This window comes from Panicum hallii, chromosome 2 (assembly GCF_002211085.1).
Source record: "Panicum hallii strain FIL2 chromosome 2, PHallii_v3.1, whole genome shotgun sequence".
NCBI lineage: Eukaryota > Viridiplantae > Streptophyta > Magnoliopsida > Poales > Poaceae > Panicum > Panicum hallii.
The window spans coordinates 43,048,594-43,066,720 of record NC_038043.1 but is presented as its reverse complement, the minus strand read 5'-3'; the positions used below and the strand labels follow the sequence as shown (position 1 = coordinate 43,066,720).

Genomic DNA, 18,127 nt, shown 5'->3' with positions numbered 1-18,127 from the left:
CAACTTGATCTAAAGACTGGACAATAATGAGAGGCTAAGGTACTACAAAATTATTCAAACTTCAAACAAATGTGTAGAGCACAACCTGCACCTGCTTCATCTGCCCCATACCCAGAGGCCAGAGCACTGGACGACGGCAAACCTCGTCCAGGGTCACACACATCATCTTCCTGGTGTGCTTCTTCCTAGCCACCGCCTTTTGTTGGAACTCGTAGCAACTCGCCAGCTCGACACATCTCCCTTTGGCGGTACTATCACCTGCGCCATCGCCACCTCTAACGATGATCGGAATCAGCTCTCAGCGTGCTCTCTGTCTCAGGGGTAGAGACATGACGAACAATGAAGAAAAGCACATGGCGAATGATTCATAGAGACGAGTCTTTCCCGGCGAATTCCTCTCCCACTAAACAAACCCAACCTCGCCGGCAAAGAGGACGTTCCACGAGACCAGAACGCTGCCCCTGCCATGGTAGTACAACGTTGAAGGTTGAACGCTGAACGAAGCAAACGGCCCAATCATCCGGGACATCCGCCCGAATCTGCTCCCACACCACCCACGCCTGTGATGGGCCCTTGGGCGCTCCCGCCCTCCACTCCGCAGATCACACCTCGCCACCAAACGGCCTGTCCCCTCCTCCCCCGGCTCCACCGGCGCGGGGCCCCACCTGCCACTACCTGCCCGTCTCCCGTTGGCCCGCCGCGCGCGCCCCATCACACCGCTACAAATAAGCGAGCCCACCGGCGCCAACGACTTTCTCAATCCCGTGTGCCGCCCTGCCCGAGCCCACACCGCACCACCCAAACCAACGTCCCCCCGGGTCACGGAAACCATGTGCCGCGCCACGTTCCCACGCGCCGGGCGCCACTAAAATCAGCAGCACCTGGCCTCCACGCACCGCCCGAAGCTCTCCGCGGCAGCAGCAAGCAAGGAACAGCAGAGTCACCAGCAAGCCAGCAAACTAAACCATGGCGAGGTCAGGGCCGGAAGGGGGAGAGGGCGGGGGCGGGGAGGAGCGGAGGCTGGTGCTGGGCAAGTACGAGCTGGGCCGGATGCTGGGGCAGGGCACCTTCGCCAAGGTCTACTACGCGCGGGACCTCAGCGCCGCGGCGGCGGGCTCCGGCGCCGGCAGCAGCGTGGCGATCAAGGTGATCGACAAGGCGCGGCTGCGGCGCACGGAGGGGATGGTGGAGCAGCTGCGCCGGGAGATCTCCATCATGCGGATGGTGCGCCACCCCAACGTGGTGGGCATCCGGGAGGTGCTCGCCTCCCGCTCCCGCGTCTTCGTCGTCATGGAGTACGCGCGCGGCGGGGAACTCTTCGCCAAGGTGGCCCGCGGCCGCCTCACCGAGGACCACGCGCGCCGCTACTTCCAGCAGCTCGTCGCCGCCGTCGGCTTCTGCCACCGCCGCGGCGTCGCGCACCGGGACCTCAAGCCCGAGAACCTGCTCCTCGACGAGGACGGCCGCCTCAAGGTCACCGACTTCGGCCTCGCCGCGCTGCCCGAGCAGCTGCGCCACGACGGCCTGCTCCACACGCAGTGCGGCACCCCGGCGTACGTCGCGCCCGAGGTGCTCCGGAAGCGCGGCTACGACGGCGCCCGCGCCGACCTTTGGTCCTGCGGCGTCGTGCTCTACGTCCTGCTCTGCGGATTCCTCCCGTTCCAGCACGACAACTACGCCAAGATGTACCAGAAGATCTTCAAGGCCGACTACCAGGTGCCGCCGTGGGTCTCCGGCGAGGCGCGCCGCCTCATCGCGCGCCTGCTCGTCGTCGACCCCGCCAAGCGCGCCTCCATCGCGGAGATCATGCTCACGCCCTGGTTCAGGAAGGGCTTCGTCCCGCCCGTCCTGTCGCCACAGGTGTCGCCCAAGAAACGGTTGGTCGACGAAGACGATGTCGGCGCCCTCCTCGAGGGCGGGGGCGACAACAGCAGCTCCGCCTCTGTAGACTCGCCCCGGTCGTGCAACGCGTTCCAGCTCATCTCCTCCATGTCCTCCGGGTTCGACCTGTCGGGGCTGTTCGAGAGCGAGCAGAAGGCCGCGACGGTGTTCACGTCCCGCGCGCCGGCGGCCGCCGTGGCGGAGAAGCTGGAGGTCGTGGGACGCGCCCTGGGGTTCGAGGTCACTAGGGGGACCAAGGGCTGGAATCTGCGGCTGGAGGCCAAGGTCGAGGGCACGAACGGGTGGCTCGCGGTCACCGCCGAGGTGCTCGAGGTGGCCGCGGACGTGGCCGTGGTCGAGTTCGCGCACGACGCCGGGGACGCGCTGGACTTCAACAAGTTCTGCGCAGAGGACGTGCGCCCGGGGCTCGCGGAGATCGTCTGGGCGTGGCAGGGCGACAGCTCGCCCGCGCCGGCCGCCGTCGCCGGGTGCGCGCGATGAACAGAGAACGCGTCCGTTCCGGCGTCCAATCCGTGATGTAAAATTCGTACGGCTTTGTTAGGATTTGCACGGTTCCACAGTTGTTTTAGGCTGTAAAAATCGTATCTTTCGTTGTACAGGGAGAAGAGCTGAACCGAAGAGAGGAGTTTGTAGACACGAATATACATGACGAGTCGAGTTGAGGCAGGGTGTATGTGCTCGATCGGCTTGCAAATTTTGGTAGCAATCTGTACGTGCGGAGTTGTGTTTTGTGTACATACAAAATTTTGTTCATGATGATCAAATTTAGTTCTGGTCCCCATATGATATCTGATCTGAATGATTGTGCTACTTGCAGTTCTTATCAACTGCTATGTCATTCTCACTGCATCTAGGTCGATCTCAACAGCGATAGCTATTCATACAAGTCTTCGAGCACCATCACCGGATTGTTCAACAAGGTGAAAATTCTCGTGTTCTAAATTTAATTATGGGATGATGATATATGGTTCAAGTGATTATTTGGCTTCTTTTTTTTCTTCTGGAATACATTCTTTTTCGAAGGTGATCATTGCAGTTCCTACTAGCTGGCGCATGTGTCCTGTTCAAAATATATTTATGCCACATGCTTTGTTTTTCAGTTTGATTAATTAAAATGCACAGCTAATGATGTCAAGTCATAGTTAAGTGGCCTTTTTGTACTGCCAAGTTTAAAATAATTGCACTTATTTATGTTGCAACATAATGATTGTACTTGTGTATTATTGACGAGAAAGAAAAGAAAGTGCCGCTATATGCTCTTTGAGAAAGAAGAAACTGAGTTGAGTATCAGGAGTATAAAAGTGATACGCTTTACAGAAAAAAAAGAGAGCATAGTATGATTTGACTGGCTCCCTCTCTTTAGTTTGTACCAAATAATGCACATTAAGAAAGTAATCTGAGAAAAAAGAATCTAACCAAACAAGGCCAACCAATGAACCAAACCACTCATGTGGGCAAGGCTCATTAGGCCACCGATCCCCTTTATTTTGCTGTTTCTCATTTCTGTTCCATTGTCTCTTTCCTTTCTGACTGAACTAAGCATCATGAGAATAAGAAAATGTAAAATGAGAAATAATCAAATAAACCACACACCCGACTACGTGTACCACATGCTTTTTACGTAAATAGTCAGACAATTTTCTGGAGTGTATACCCTGTACAGCTTGTATTGGCATATTTGCAAAAAAAAAAAATTGAAAAGATTGCAGGAGCTCTGCTATGTCATTTAAGAGGGGAAGCAGTCAAGGTCTTACAAGTTCGATATTGCATAAATCAAAGGTAACTCAAGCTCAAAGAAAGAGAGCTTAATCATGCCAAAAAAGAAAGCTCTGGCTCGCCACAAGCCATCTTGGGCAGCCTGACTTCGGTCTTGATTTCTTGCACAGCCTGCAAAGCATCCATGCAACGATCTTCAAAGATGCGCCAATTCCTCTCTTTTCATAAGTTCCATGCGGTGTACATCATGATGGCCGCCGCCTTGATCCGTCTTGTACGCTTGGGCAAGCTGACCAGCTCCTGCTGCCACCATTCCAACACGGCTTCCTGTTTGCCAGGAACTTGCACAGGATTTCCTGTCCAACTTCTGACTCGCTCCCATACCTGCTTTGCGAAGCTGCAGTGAAGAACCATGTGTGCTGCCGTTTCCTGCTCTTGATTGCAGAGTAAACAGACCGGATTGCACGGCCGATTTCGCACCATCATTTTGTCTGCGGTCAGTAGCTTGCATTGTATGAGCAGCCAGGCAAAAAACTTGTGTTTGCCCTCTGCGTATTTGCATTCCAGTGAGCTCTTCTGGCTAGTCACTGTAAACAGTCGTCGAGTCAGCGTGTGACCACCTCCGGTAGAGGGTACCTTTAGAGGCGTCAAGAAACTCTCCCGCGCGCGCGATGGCGACATTCAGATAGCACGGCGCGGAGGCAGAGAGACAGACCTTTGTCCTCATTTTCCCCTTGCGGAAACAGGGGCCGACTGAGCCCCGGTGATACCTTGCGTGCCATTGGAGAATTTCCCAAGAAGCTCCCTGCAGCTGCAGTGCCCTGCCGATGGCCATCGTCAACGTGTCAAGGATCACGCGAGAAGAAAAGGAGACAAAAGGGGGTAAACGGATAGGGCTCTTTCGTGATCCGATCCCACGTGCTTAGGAGACGGCTCTTAATGGACGCAGCCGCACTCGTATGATGCGCTGTTCCAGCTCCTGAAGTTTCCGGTCATGTCACTGTCATTTGCGCGATGTGGGCACTGATGACACACTCCTCCTCCGAGCTCGTCGTCAACTCGATAGGCTTCAGAGACTACACGTTCGGCGAATGGTTAGCCACTGAACGCTTCCGTTTCATCCAGTTCGGATAAGCGCTAACCGAAACAGGTAGCCGAGATTGGCCAACAAAACGCTGTGACGTCTAAGCTTGTGGTTCTTAGCGGGAGGAAATGCCAGTGCAGCTCCTCGCCGATCTGGACGTCTTCCTAATATATTGAGTCGGAATGCTGCAGACCGACCAGAAAGAGCAAGGTAATGACACGCTAGCTCTAGCTCCTGCAGCGCTCGATCGCAGCATCTGCTCTTCCTATCTGCAAGAGTCATGAGCTGGCGCAGGTCGGCATTTCCAGGAGGAGAGCAGCAGCTAGGTAGGAGACTGCTGTATCTCCGTTTCAGAAAAAGGAGGGATCGAGGCGCCTAAACGATCGAAATCCAGATGTGGCTAACAGTGTGGGTTCATGAACATGTGAGGATCGGAAGAGCACGGACTGAATGCTACGCCGCTGCATCTCGGAACGTGGCACAAAAGACAGGCGATCTTTGGCGGGATCCGGTACAATACAATCAACTGGATGTGTCTGAGTCTGATCTGACGGGCTTGGGCTTGGCAGGAAGGCTCTTTTCCTTGCTTGTGCGGGTCCGACCGGCGTGGTTGTTTTAGGGAGAGGATAGATAAGGTTTTGTCCGCGGGGCCTTATCCCGTTATCCTGAGATCTTGCGCCCATAAGCCCGGATTCGGCACATTTTTAATGCCTTGAGCTAACCCTCCGCCACTATAGAATTGCCCATTTACAAGAAACGACGCCATCGCCCTGGAGATAAGCCCGGCGGTCCGAGAACCTCTCTCCGGATGAGAGAGCACTAGCATGCATCCCAAATCCGGCCACGAATAAGCTACGGAATAACTGCCGTCCAAGACAGCAACATGACCACAAAGACCAACGCAAATTTGGTTAAAAGCACGAAACATGCGCGAAGTATAGCAAAGCTATATGGTATTGTAAGAGGACTTTTGAAACCCAACCGATCCATATTGTTTTAAAGAGTTCATTTGAAAAAGACTGGCGTCCCAAGTTTTTGACAAATCTACCTAGTGTTTGGCTACAAAGAAGTAACCCAACGCTGTAGCTGTTTTTTTGTCGCCGGAGAGAGCAGCATGTACATTTTCAACTGGCAGATCTGCGATGTACTCCTACGCGGCTACCTCGCCGCGAGATGACTTGCCTAAAAAAAAGGCCCACATGTCGTTATTATTATCAGAGGTTGACGGTGCACTTCTTTGTACGCAAATGGCAATTGCTTAATGGTGATTGATTGATCGATGGGCAAGTCCACCCCACCCAGAATAAGATACCGGTGGCCAAGCCTACACCACCTGCCGCGAAAAATATCTGGGACCGGGAGGGGCGGCGATGTTGGCCGAAGCCCAGCGCTGACGCGAGCGGGAACCTGACGGGCGGGGAACAAGAATAATAATGCGCGTGGATGATTAGTGGAAATGGAGGAATCGATCGGTGGGGGATGGTTGGGCCCTCGTTTCCGATCGAGCGGTTGGATTCCATTTCCCTTGCAAATCCGCTTTGTAGTCTCGCGCGGGTGGGCCTCCGCTCGGGTTTTCTCTTGTTTGGTGCCTACCCTGATCAATGCCAGAAACCACTCGGGTCTGCTCTGCTCTGCCTCGGCGGCAGGAAGCTGCGCGGCTGCCGGGCACCCCGCGCCGCGGACACACGACGGACACGAGTCGCGCGGGCATGGAGCGCTAGGACAAAGCGACAGCGACCGCCTACTGGAGGACAGCCAGCCAAGAGTCCAGAGCGATCGGTCACAGGCACAAAAATGGGGACGGTTCCTGGTGATCTTTTTCCACTCTCTTTTTCTTGCCGTCTGGGAGAGAGCAGAATAAGACGAAGATGCTTCTCCATAGACCCCGGCACCGGCACAGTGGTTCTCGTGCTGCTTCATCCGTTTTCTCCGCCACTTTTATTGGAGTGGCATTTTGTTTCTGTTCCAGATGTAAGATGTATGGTGGTGTGTTCCCTCAGTTTTGGCACAAATTATTTATTTTATATTGGTATAAATTTACTTATTCTTTTCTTACCCTAAAAAAATAAGTCTTCCCAATTTAATACTACTGAGAGTTTTAGGTATAGAGAACCAGTTGTGGTGATTTTTCTTTTGCTCTATTGACTCTTGTATATGTAATATATGTAAATAATATGCAAGGTAATCTAGGGTGGATATTTTTTAAGGCCAACATTTGAGCTTCCGGAGCTGTCTCTATTGGGTCAATGTGCTAAGTGGAGTAAAATTTGAGTTAGAATTAATGAATTGTATCAACAGACTGAATTTCATGGTTCAGAGCAGATTTTTGAAGAAACAAAAAACAAGCACTAACAGTACAATAAGAAGAAGCTATAAGCCTTCTTCACCAAAATCATCGCAAAATTGAAATAGATGGTATCTAAACTCAGCAAATATCCATAAATATAACCAAACTCCAAACTGCATTCATATAGGTTAAAAAAAACAGCGTCATGTTGTAGGGCAAAGCTACCCCCATCAAAAGACCAAACAGGCAGCCGTAATAACACAAGGCGATAGGTGGTATATTGGTGCTTGTACCACGAAAAGGGAGTCTCGATGCCTCCTGACAAACTCGAACCACGTGCTAGGATTCCCTACGGAGAATAACAGTCAAGTGCAAAGAAGCAGGCACACTACAAACTGAATTGCTTCATCTAGAGAAGTCAGCGATGCAGACTTTTGTATTGATTGTGACGACTTGTTGATGTGAGAACTGCATCCATCACTCGTCACCTTGCAAGATCAACTTAAAATTTAGAGATAAACTGAACACAACAATATAATGTACATAAGCAAGTGCATGATCCATGTTAAATGTATTTATTTAGTTGCGGACTATGTATCTATGATTATGTATGTCTGTAACAGATCTAAGATTTACAAATAATTACAGAAAAAGCTTAAATATTGTTTGACATAAGTCTATTAGTCGTGGAATTAGAAAAATAAATGAGAGGTCTCGATAGATGTATAAGTAATTTAGAAAGCTACTTGGATTGCTATTTATTTGTGTACAAGAGATTTTTCAAGACAGTTTAGTAGTTTGTTTGACTGATGTATGAAACATAACAATGGAAAGCATTCTATCTAATTTAGGGGGTATATACTAACCTTGGAGTTAATCTTTGTAGAAGTCGACTTCTATAGCATATATACAAAACAAAAGATATGTTCTGTCCAAAAGCTGCGACATATACTTTTCCAAAAGCTTTTATAGGTAGACAACAAAAGGAATATCTGTAAAAGAAGATTTAAAAAATAGTATGCGAAGAACCATAAAGGTTAGCATATACGAAACCAGAATTTTTGTGCGTAGATGAGAAAGGTATGTAATATTACCTTGCTAGATGTTCTTTTACTGCAAGCTTTACTTATTTTTACCTTGGATAGATAGGACGATCGCTTGTATTATTTTCTTCGAGTTGTTGTTGTACATAAAGAAATATTAATTTTTAGCGTGGTTAGATCATGACCGGTATATCTTGGAAATAATATATACAGCAAAGCACTGGTAGAACTTTAGTGTCCATTAGTGTCCTATAATTTCTATTAAAGTAAAGGTTTTTAGAATTCATCCAATAATAATTTATTTTCAAATTTTTAAATCTAAAATGTTTATACCTGTTTGCTGCTGTCGATTTCGTCATCAAGGTCCATGTTTTCTGTTTGTCCAACAGGTTGCAAAACCTGAATTGATATTGAAAAATCAAGTATATGATAGCTTGGGTCAGCTAGAAAGAAACTGTAAGCAATTATATGGATGTTTTAGATTTATACCCAATGTTCACTCTTCTTGGATCCTATAGGAACCAGTGGTGGTAAATTTTCGTGCATTGCCAATGTGCTTGAGGTGGATGCAATTGATAACACTTGGTATGGTTGAGACTTAGGAAGGATTGGCTCCTTTCCAAATTTTTCTTTGATGACAACAACTTCAAATGAAGGTTCAGGTGCATCTATGCTTTTGTATAAGATCTTGACTATAAAAGTGAATTTGTGTCCTATATAAGCAAGCACTTCAGCAGGAGTTTGCATGAAGTCATACTGCTTTCGGAGAATCTCTGCATTTTTTCCAACGAGTTCTGTTCCTCGTTTATCAAAAACCATGAATTCAAGAGTATGTGTTCCATCAGTTGCTATGAATGGTATCTTGTACATGAAAGATATTGTATTCAGTGTCATATACTATTGTTTATACAAAGAAGTTTTGCTAATGTGTTAAGTGGGACAATCTGGTTACTCACTTCCAATCAAATTTGCTATTTGTGCATCCTTGTTTGGTGCATGTAAATGTATTATCTTCAAGCTTGACATTACGATTATCGATTGTGCAAGACCTATTGCACCACGGCTTGTTTTCTCTCACTCCAGTAATTGTAACAGTGCATTCATAGTTCTTATCCTGAAATTTGATATAAGTTTATTAATATAAGTCAAATATATCTACCTAGAAGTACATAATCAACTTATCTTTTCAGTGAAAGGATCTATGTCTTTCAGTTGTAGTAGCGTCTTCTATTCAAAACTTTGCTAAATTTCATACTTATTTTGTAAGAGCAACTTCTGAATTGGCTGAGCTATAGGTGGAAGACTACATTCAGAGAGTCAAGAAAAAATATTTAGATTAGAGATATTTTATATGTATGACATAGGTAGAATATGTATATAAATTGTACCGCTAAATTGTACCTTTTTTGGAAAGCTTTGATTTCAGGAATATTATTTTTATTTGTATACCAACGACAAGCTGATGTGCCACTTAAAAACTGCTGATCTTCTCTGTATCCTTTCATTAAAGTGCCAACAAATATTGCTATGATATGATTTTGTTGTCCAACTCTTAGTACTTCATGTCCATCAAATTATAAAGCTCTTTTACCACCAAGTGATAGTTCGAGAATGTTTCCACTACAGTAAAAGAATAGTCTATGCTAAGTATGTTCCAAAGAATTTCTTTTACAAGTATCATAACTCAAACTATATCATGCTGCATTGTCACAAAGCTCTGTCTTCCTAGCGCAGTACTTAATTGAAAGGAAGCATCAAGATAGAGTCAATAGTCTGAGAATAAACCTCCCGCTTGAAGCGTTCATATTGATGGTAAATATACTATTTTGCCTAATTCTTATTGAATATTAAACCATAATTAAGTATGAGAAGTATAGGTATGATAACAGCTAGCTTAGAAAGAAGAAAAGCATTATTTTTTATACTATAGTGTGCAGTAATAGTCTAATATATTCTATGGAGCCTCACTATTGCAGCATTGCAAGAGGTGAGGTTCAGATTTTTCATAGTACATAAATACCGTTGGAAAAAATAACAGCTTCAGTTCAAAAGTTGTGAAGAGCTGATATATTGGCTACCTAGTGTTGCTGCTCCTTTCTAATAAAGCTAAGCTTAATAGGAAGAATAGGTTGAAATCTGAGAGTTCAAAGGGTTTATTAAGTTGTCTATTATCTAGCTGCTAGGTGACTCAGTATTACTTCAAATTCTCACCAAAAAAGACAACCAATTATTTCTATTATACCAATGTAATAAGTACCTGAGGTCTTGAAGCTTTGTTATCCTTCTTGTTACTAAATCCCCAGAGGAAGAATAAACATTTGCTGCATTTGAAACAACAACAATCTTTCCAATAACATCTATAAGATAGAATTGAATTAGATATCTAGATATTTAGAACAAGAATGGTGCAAAATAATTAATTTTAATTGTAAGAAAAGTATAGTACTAAGAAATTTTTCTTTGCTGCGCAAATATTAAATCAGATTACTGAATGGAGTCAGCGAAAATGTATCTTGAAAAGTTCTCTGGATAAATATTTGCCTCCATAATGAGTGTAAACTTATTCAATCTGATCACGTAAGGATGTTCAACAACCTTAAAGTACTGCTTGGCTTTCTCCACTGTTATTTTGCCCATATATACTACCTTGCCTTCTTGAAGATGAGGTTTGCAAGTGGAAATGGCATTTGGTGGGATTTCAGCATAAATTGAGGTACCCTTTTGCAGCAAGAAGAAAAAATATTAGTTTTTTTAAAAATATTTTTGTTGTAGTAGTTGCAAGTCTCAAATATGAATACCTTGTCATCAACGAGAACAAGGTCAAGATGCTTGATACCATTTTTTTCACTGGCACCAGTGTGCTCCTACATTCTTAAATTACGCACATGTATCACATAGTTCAGTTCTTTTGGTTGCAGTTCCGAAAGTAGAACAAAGTTTCCTTGCATCTGTATTGGAAAAAAATTATTAAATCAAATCATCTGAATTATTTTTTATACTATATTCGTAGTGCTAGTTCCACATGTGCCATCTTGATTTTCAATTAGTATTTTAAGGCCATTTCTATTCGTAACTCTTGAAACTGCAACATAGAGTTGGCCATGTGTAAAAAACTGGTTTTTTAAGTATATTCCTACCCTTGATAAAGTCTGGCCTTGACTCTTGTTTATAGTCATACAATAACAAACTTTAATAGAAAATTGCCTTCGGCATAAAGTAAATGGCCAACAATTTCCACGTGTTGTTAAATTTATTCTAGGTATATAGGCTGTTTCTCCTATATATATATACCAGTAACTACGGTAGCTTCAATAATATTTTGTGCTAAATTGATGATTATCAACCTTGTACCATTGCAGAGTCCTAAGCTTTGATTCAGATTTCTTAGTAACATTACTGGTGTGTCAATCTTGAGTTTCAATTTATGAGATGGAAAATTATTCGCATTCAATATATTTAAATATTCAATAGGATATATTATATCTGCATTATTACAAGTATTATACAATTCGATATTGAGTCAGCACTGAAATATTCTTTCTGCTACCAAGGCTACTATGTAATCATTTATTTGGTCAATTATATCATTTGTAGTTGATAGAATAGCTTTTTCTTTGAGGTAGTCTGGATCGTTGTACCTTTTTAAAAAATCTAGAAATACAAAATTAACTAATTTTTCTATTTTATTTTCTGTGGTGTATAGTAATAAATCTCTTGGTATCTCAACTACAGAACTATCTTCGTCTTTATCTTCATTGTTTGCATCATTATTTACGGTTCAGCCATATCCAATATCTAGAATCCAATTGCTAAATCTATTTAACTCTTCATAATTAAGGCTGATAGGTTGCACACTTTGTAAACGCATGTTCTTATGCAGTTTTAATATCTTTACATCATCCCAAAGATATGACTTAAATATTGAAGCATTTATAATTTGTGTTTTCGATGCATTTTCAATAACCGGATGAATTTGCTTGGGATCTCCGCCTAAGACAACAACTTTTCCTCCAAATGGCATATTGGATGCTTTAGTGTCTGTCTTAGAAATTATATCTTTTAGTGATCTATGTAGTGTCTGTCTTAGAAATTATATCTTTTAGTGATCTATCCAGTGCTTCAAAGTATTGATGATTTGTCATTATGGCTTCATCCCATATAATTAAATTAGTTTGCATAAGTAGTTCAGCTAATTTTATTCCTCTTTTTATATCACACAGAGATAATTCATCGATTTCTAGTGGAATCCTAAATCTTGAATGAGTTGTTCGTCCATTTGGCAGTAATAATGAAGCTACGCTTGATGATGCAATTGTTAGGTTTATCTTGCATCATGCTCGTAAGTATGATATGATCGTATTCCACAAAAATATTTTTCCGGTTCCTCCATGACCAGATAAAAAGAAAAAAATTGGTTTGTTACTTAGTGCACTATTTATTATCTCGTGGAAAGCATATTTTTGGTCCTCATTTAATTGAAATTACATTCTATTAGCTTGCTCTTCTAGATAATCTGTATCATAGGTTAGTTCCTCCTCTATCAAATGGTTACTTTTTTCTATAGAGCATTGAGTAGCTCGTCGCGGTAAGTTATAATTATTTATACTTATTCCATTTTTACTCAATATTTGCTCAAGTTATATAAGTAATAAATCTTGTAATTCTATTTCAATAGGATAATATTTTATTGGGTGATGTTTGATAACTAATGCATTTTCGATATGGTCAACCATTTTTCGCCAATTTGTATTATAGAACTTTCTTTCATGCTTCAAATTGCAAAATAGAAGCATTGTTACAAATAGATATCTTAGTTGTGATGATGTTGCCCAGTTGGCAGCTTCGTTAAAGGCGTTATACCATTCATTATCGTCAGTAAGTAGACCCCGTGCTGTACAAGCTTCTTTAAAAGTTTGGTATATAGTACCATTGTATGTTCTAATATCCTCATAACTTGTTGCTCCTTTAACTATCATGAGTACCATACGAAGGTACAATCCTTCCTCTTCTATTGGGTTTACATAATATAAACGCCCAATCTTAAAACCATGCTTTCTTTTGACCGATTTTTTATTTTTTGTTTCCCATTTCCATTTTAATGGAAAGTCACAGTATGTTAGATCTCTAGCTTCTTTGTTATTTTTGTTAGCTTCAAACCACTCTGTAAGCATTGTTTTTTTATTTTTAGGGTCAGCAAGAATAGCCTTTAGCTTATCATTTTTTTTAGTCTTATAATGTTCATAAAAGGTAGATGAATAGGAAGTCTTTCTACTGGTGGCCAATGATAGTGTGTATCAAATCCAAGTAGCCTCCACATTGCATCTTGTTCACAAATATATCTACAATCTAGATACTCTTATTTCATCTATATCTTTTGTTTTGTCATTTGTTGGTGGATCTTCGTTTTTCTTGAAACGTTCAAATTTTGCATTTGCTCTATCTTATCCTTTGTTTACATATTTGCACAAGTATTTCAATAGCTTGCTTTTGTTTACGTACTCAATGTTTGTATGAGCTTGATATTTCTTTAGAAGCTGCAAGTTATGAGGCACGACCCATCTATTATCTAGGTTACAATTATCTCTACGTATATAAATATTAGTATATGTTCATCTGTATTGTGTGAAACCATTATCTGTAAAATTTGTTTTATTCTGGAATTCTTTTGGATGAAACTTTGAGCATCTTCAACATGGGCAATTTACATTTAGTATTCCACAAGGGCCATGCATCATATGTTCTGATATAAGAATATATTCTAAAAAATCTTCAAATGGATGGGGTATCTTAGCAAATATCCATTTATCTATCATTTCAGGTGTGATTTCATTTCTATTTTTATCTATCCAGACTAAAATATGCACATGTGGCAATCCTCTTTTTTGGAATTCTATGGAATCTAGAAGAGCAAATGTTGGACCAAAAATTTTACCTAAGCGGATATTTTGAAGTAATTGTTCTAATTTGATAAGAAAGACACGTACTATAATATCATATCTATCATTTGCTTGCTCACCAGGTAGGATAGCTAAAACTATCTCAGGCCATTTTGGATTACAAGTAAATGTTATAAATAGATCAGGTGGTCCATAAACACGACATATAGCAATATCATCATGGTAATTTTGTATTATATAATGCCTTGAGCCAACATGACTTGATGATAATAACACTCTTTTTCCAATCTGGTTTCCTTCACTTAATCCTTTTTCTACAGCATCAAATACACCTTGAAGATAGTCCGCTCTTAGTTCATCTGATTTCTAGCAATATATCCAAGCCTATCTTCATCTTCCATTGCACGAGCATCTACGATAGCTTTTTTGATAACCTACCCTAACATAAGTATGGATTCGGTTGGTTAGGTCTGAAATGCATATGGTATTTATAATACTCATGTAATGTTACTGTGTTTCTTTTCTTTTTATCATCTTTCTCTTTTTTATCTGTATGGTATGGTATGCGTAGTTGGATATTGTAGAGGCATATAAGCTGGATGGAATAGTGATATACATTGTAATCCTTTTCGTTTGGTACTAACTATAATATCTCTTTTATATTGTTCAAGACTTACATCACCAACTATAAGCATTGCTAGTTCTTCGCTATGTGGCATCTCATATTGTATTTTATCTCCTTTATTTGCTCCTATAATTTTAATGCTAATATCAACACCATTATGCTTCTCAAGAAGGTCTCGAGCATGGCGAAATATTTTAACCAACGAATTGTTGTTGTCTAGCATTTCCTTAAGTTTACTAGCTATTTCTACATTAAATCACTTTCTTTAGGTTCTTATTTTTGTAGTGCTCGTATTCTATTTTGAATTTCATTTTTTGTATCAAAGATATATAATTCAGTAAATTTTGGAATTTTGTTTGGTGAGGGTAGTAGAGAGCCTATTCGGTGTTGTACTTGTCCATTGATGAGAAATACACATGGACCTTCACCTTTATTAATATTTTTGTCAATATTACCACCCATCAATGTAAATGCAAAAAGGTTATTATATTATCTTATCTTTGGAAGAAAATGCTTTGATATTGGTTCATGTTTATTGTTTACTAGTCTTCTTAAAAAATTCAGAAGGTTCTTTAAAAGGTGGTATCTTGATTTGTCCATATTTGCAACAGTTGGAGTAAATGATTTCTTTCTTTTTTTCTTGAGTCAGTAATATTTGTCTCATCAAACCAGAAGCATGCATTGCAATGTTTACAAATATGTTCTGGTATTCCTATATATGATCTTTACTCATATGTTTCCTTCAGATGTTGAATATAATCAGCTGGATATGAAACCATACCATGATTTAATGATAAATAACCATGAGTAACATCAATATTGATGCATTGGCATTTTCTTTTATTTTCTGAGTTTGAATCATCATTTAATCTTTTCTTTATACTACTGTTTGATATTTTTTGCATTCTGATTATTCTTCTTTTTTTAGGGCTTATCAACATATTGTCATCTGATATGATAGGAGCCTTTCTTTTTCTGTATACCATGCTCATATATCCATATTATTAAATAAGAGGATCATAATAAAGTTAGTTAGTTACACTCCACAAGTCCAGAAATAATTTATAAAAGAGACATACAAAGGAAAATATATAATTCAAAGTTAATACATGATCTGTATTACAAAGGGATACTACTGGAAATCATATTGATATGTGCTTACTCTTCTTAAATTGTTGTAAGATGGGACAGATTTCTAAAAGGAATTAAGTTTCAAAGAATTAAATGAGTACCACCTATAGGTTATTATATTAGTTGTATTGCAAATGTTGTGTGATCTCTACAGGTTATCATAGAACTGGTAATACAAGGATGCATCTTTTGTCCATCAGCAATCATTACTATTTTGGTGCAGAAAATATCTTATAGAAGTTAGAATCTATTGGCATATTCACCTCTAGTATTTTCAGAATCTAATGACGAAAAAGAATATATTACAAGCATACTATGGGGATGATATGTACCTTGGTTCAGCTAATTGTGTCTGTTAATTATCCAGAAAATGGTTCCTGCATCAAGTGTACAAAAATATATTTTAGAAAAATGAAGAACACAATTTTTAGTAGATCATTTGTTTAGAAAAATAATAGTACCATCTTTAATCACAATGCACTCTAAATGAAATTGTTCTTTGCAGTTTTGGAACTGTTTTTCAACCATTTGCTTATTTCAGTTGTGCTTGATCAGAGATGGGACATGAACCCCACAGAAAGTTACTGGTATTATTTCTATCTCTAGCTCTACACTAATTGTTGAGGATGTTAAGACTGAAGTTAACAAAGAAAGAAGATAATACACAATAGATTTTCCCAAAAGATAGCCTTTTGCTATCAAGTGGGCTCATTAGGTATAAGTCTGGCCATATAGTTGCTTGCTCGGGTTTAAGGGAAGCTATCAAATACTCTATAACTAAACAAGATTGAGACACCAATTAGAAATTGACGTTTCAGAAAAGAGAAACAGAGGCAAAAGGCAGAATTTCAATCTGCTGCACAAGACATTGAGGCTGCGATGCGCGGCTACGATGAGGCCCTGCTCTGTTTCCGCGGCAGCCGCGCCAAGCTCAACTTTCTCGAGGACGCATGCCTCTACCCAGCATCCACAGCGGCCGGGGCCTCGCCACCGGCGTTCGTCTATCGCCGGCACTGCGCCGTCAACTTCGCCAACTGGCTACGACGCCGACGCTGCTCAGGTGCTGACTACCTGCGGTACCAGATAGATGCTTATGCAAGGGGCCGTTGGCAATCAAGCACGCTCCTCCGGTTCTACGCCGCTGCTGCCGGCGGTATGAGCAATCTCTACGGTAGCAGATTCGGGCCATGTTTGAAGTGCAGAGTGCATGAAAGGGGCATGTTGGAGGAAGGGAGATGAATATGCATGAGAAAAAAAAACTGAGCCGGAGCCTCTGCCTCCATGCGATGTGTCTGTTCCTGTGGTTTCCCTACAGCGCCACCGGCGGCGGCACCGTGCACGACATTTGTGCACGACTGCCGGAGTAGAGAGCAGGGCAGAGGGAGAGCAGCTCCTGGTGACCCATTTGTGAACTCTGAGGCTTGCAGCACAGGCAATGGTGAGCCTGCAGCGGCAGCACACGGCAGGGGAGGTGAACGGACTTGATGACACCGGCGCTAACTTGATCTAGGCCACGAAGAACGCTGAAGAGGCAAAACGGAAATAATGTTGGACGGGGATCAAACTAACATGCGCGGCAACTGGTAGGCAGGAGCGGGGGACGGACGGGCGAATGAGCCGGTCACAGGTGGGACGACGGACGGATGACCGATCGGAGAGCAGAGGTGAGGGCGAGGGCGCGGAATCGGCAAGCGCGCAACCGGATATATTCCTCCATCGCCGAAACAAAGAAGAACGATTGAAATCGAAAGGATTGAAATCGTAGAACTCGACTTTACCTGTTTATCTTGCTGATTCATCTGATTTCTCGGTGGACTGGATGAGTGCTAGTGTGCTACAAGGAGTTGGGAATACGCAGAGTTTTAACGATTGGGGCACAGGAGATGAAGAGTCCTGCTATTGGAGTTTTATTGACCGTCATGCTTTCCGGAATAGTGTAAGCGGCGCGAGGTTCTTGAAGACTCTCAGTACATTGGACAGTCTGCGATAATTTATACGGCTGCCAGTATACATGCGACATGGCCCAATGAGCGATGAGAGCTTGGCTTAGGTTTCGTTATAAAGAGATTTAACATCACCGTCTATTTTCAATAGTCACCGTGTTAAGTTGATCATTTGCCCCTTTTGAGGCGTGCAATGCAAAATGACCGATTTTCACCGGTTCGGATCTGTCTCACCCGCCGTATGTTCCTCCCTTAATTGAGATGATAGTATTAGAAACTGATTATGTACATGCGTTCTGACTGTCTAAGTTGTACCGCGTATTAAATACAACTGATCTGAGCTTTCGAGCGTTAATGACGGTCCTCGACGCCTCCTAGTCCACATTTCAGAACAGCACGAAACGAGCCCACAAAAAAAACAAACGAGCCACCTAGCAGCCCATACGGGCCCGAATCCAGATGTGGCCTAGTTTGTGTTGTTGCAACCCGTCGTCCAGAA

The 18,127-nt window shown here is 42.3% G+C and overlaps 1 protein-coding gene and 2 long non-coding RNA genes across 3 annotated transcripts; 1 reads left to right on the top strand and 2 right to left on the bottom strand.

Annotated features, from left to right (window-relative positions):
• Positions 1–745: 745 nt before the first annotated feature.
• On the top strand, positions 746–2,690 carry LOC112882738 (CBL-interacting protein kinase 16-like). Its single transcript, XM_025947866.1, has 2 exons — positions 746–2,419; positions 2,502–2,690. The coding sequence occupies exon 1, from the start codon at positions 967–969 to the stop codon at positions 2,380–2,382; it is 1,416 nt and encodes a 471-aa protein (XP_025803651.1). The 5' UTR covers positions 746–966; the 3' UTR covers positions 2,383–2,419; positions 2,502–2,690.
• A 5,165-nt stretch (positions 2,691–7,855) lies between these two features.
• LOC112883304 lies at positions 7,856–10,387 on the bottom strand. Its single transcript, XR_003226797.1, has 4 exons — positions 10,290–10,387; positions 8,366–8,431; positions 8,084–8,159; positions 7,856–7,981 (listed from the first exon to the last, which is right to left on the bottom strand). It is a non-coding gene; the product is annotated as an uncharacterized LOC112883304 (long non-coding RNA).
• Positions 10,388–10,897: 510 nt separating this feature from the next.
• Positions 10,898–17,590, bottom strand: LOC112883305. Its single transcript, XR_003226798.1, has 3 exons — positions 17,464–17,590; positions 16,018–16,062; positions 10,898–10,980 (listed from the first exon to the last, which is right to left on the bottom strand). It is a non-coding gene; the product is annotated as an uncharacterized LOC112883305 (long non-coding RNA).
• Positions 17,591–18,127: the final 537 nt, after the last annotated feature.

Coding starts and splice junctions, on each gene's coding strand:
- LOC112882738 (XM_025947866.1), top strand. CDS start 967: ATGGCGAGGTCAGGGCCGGAAGGGGGAGAGGGCGGGGGCGGGGAGGAG.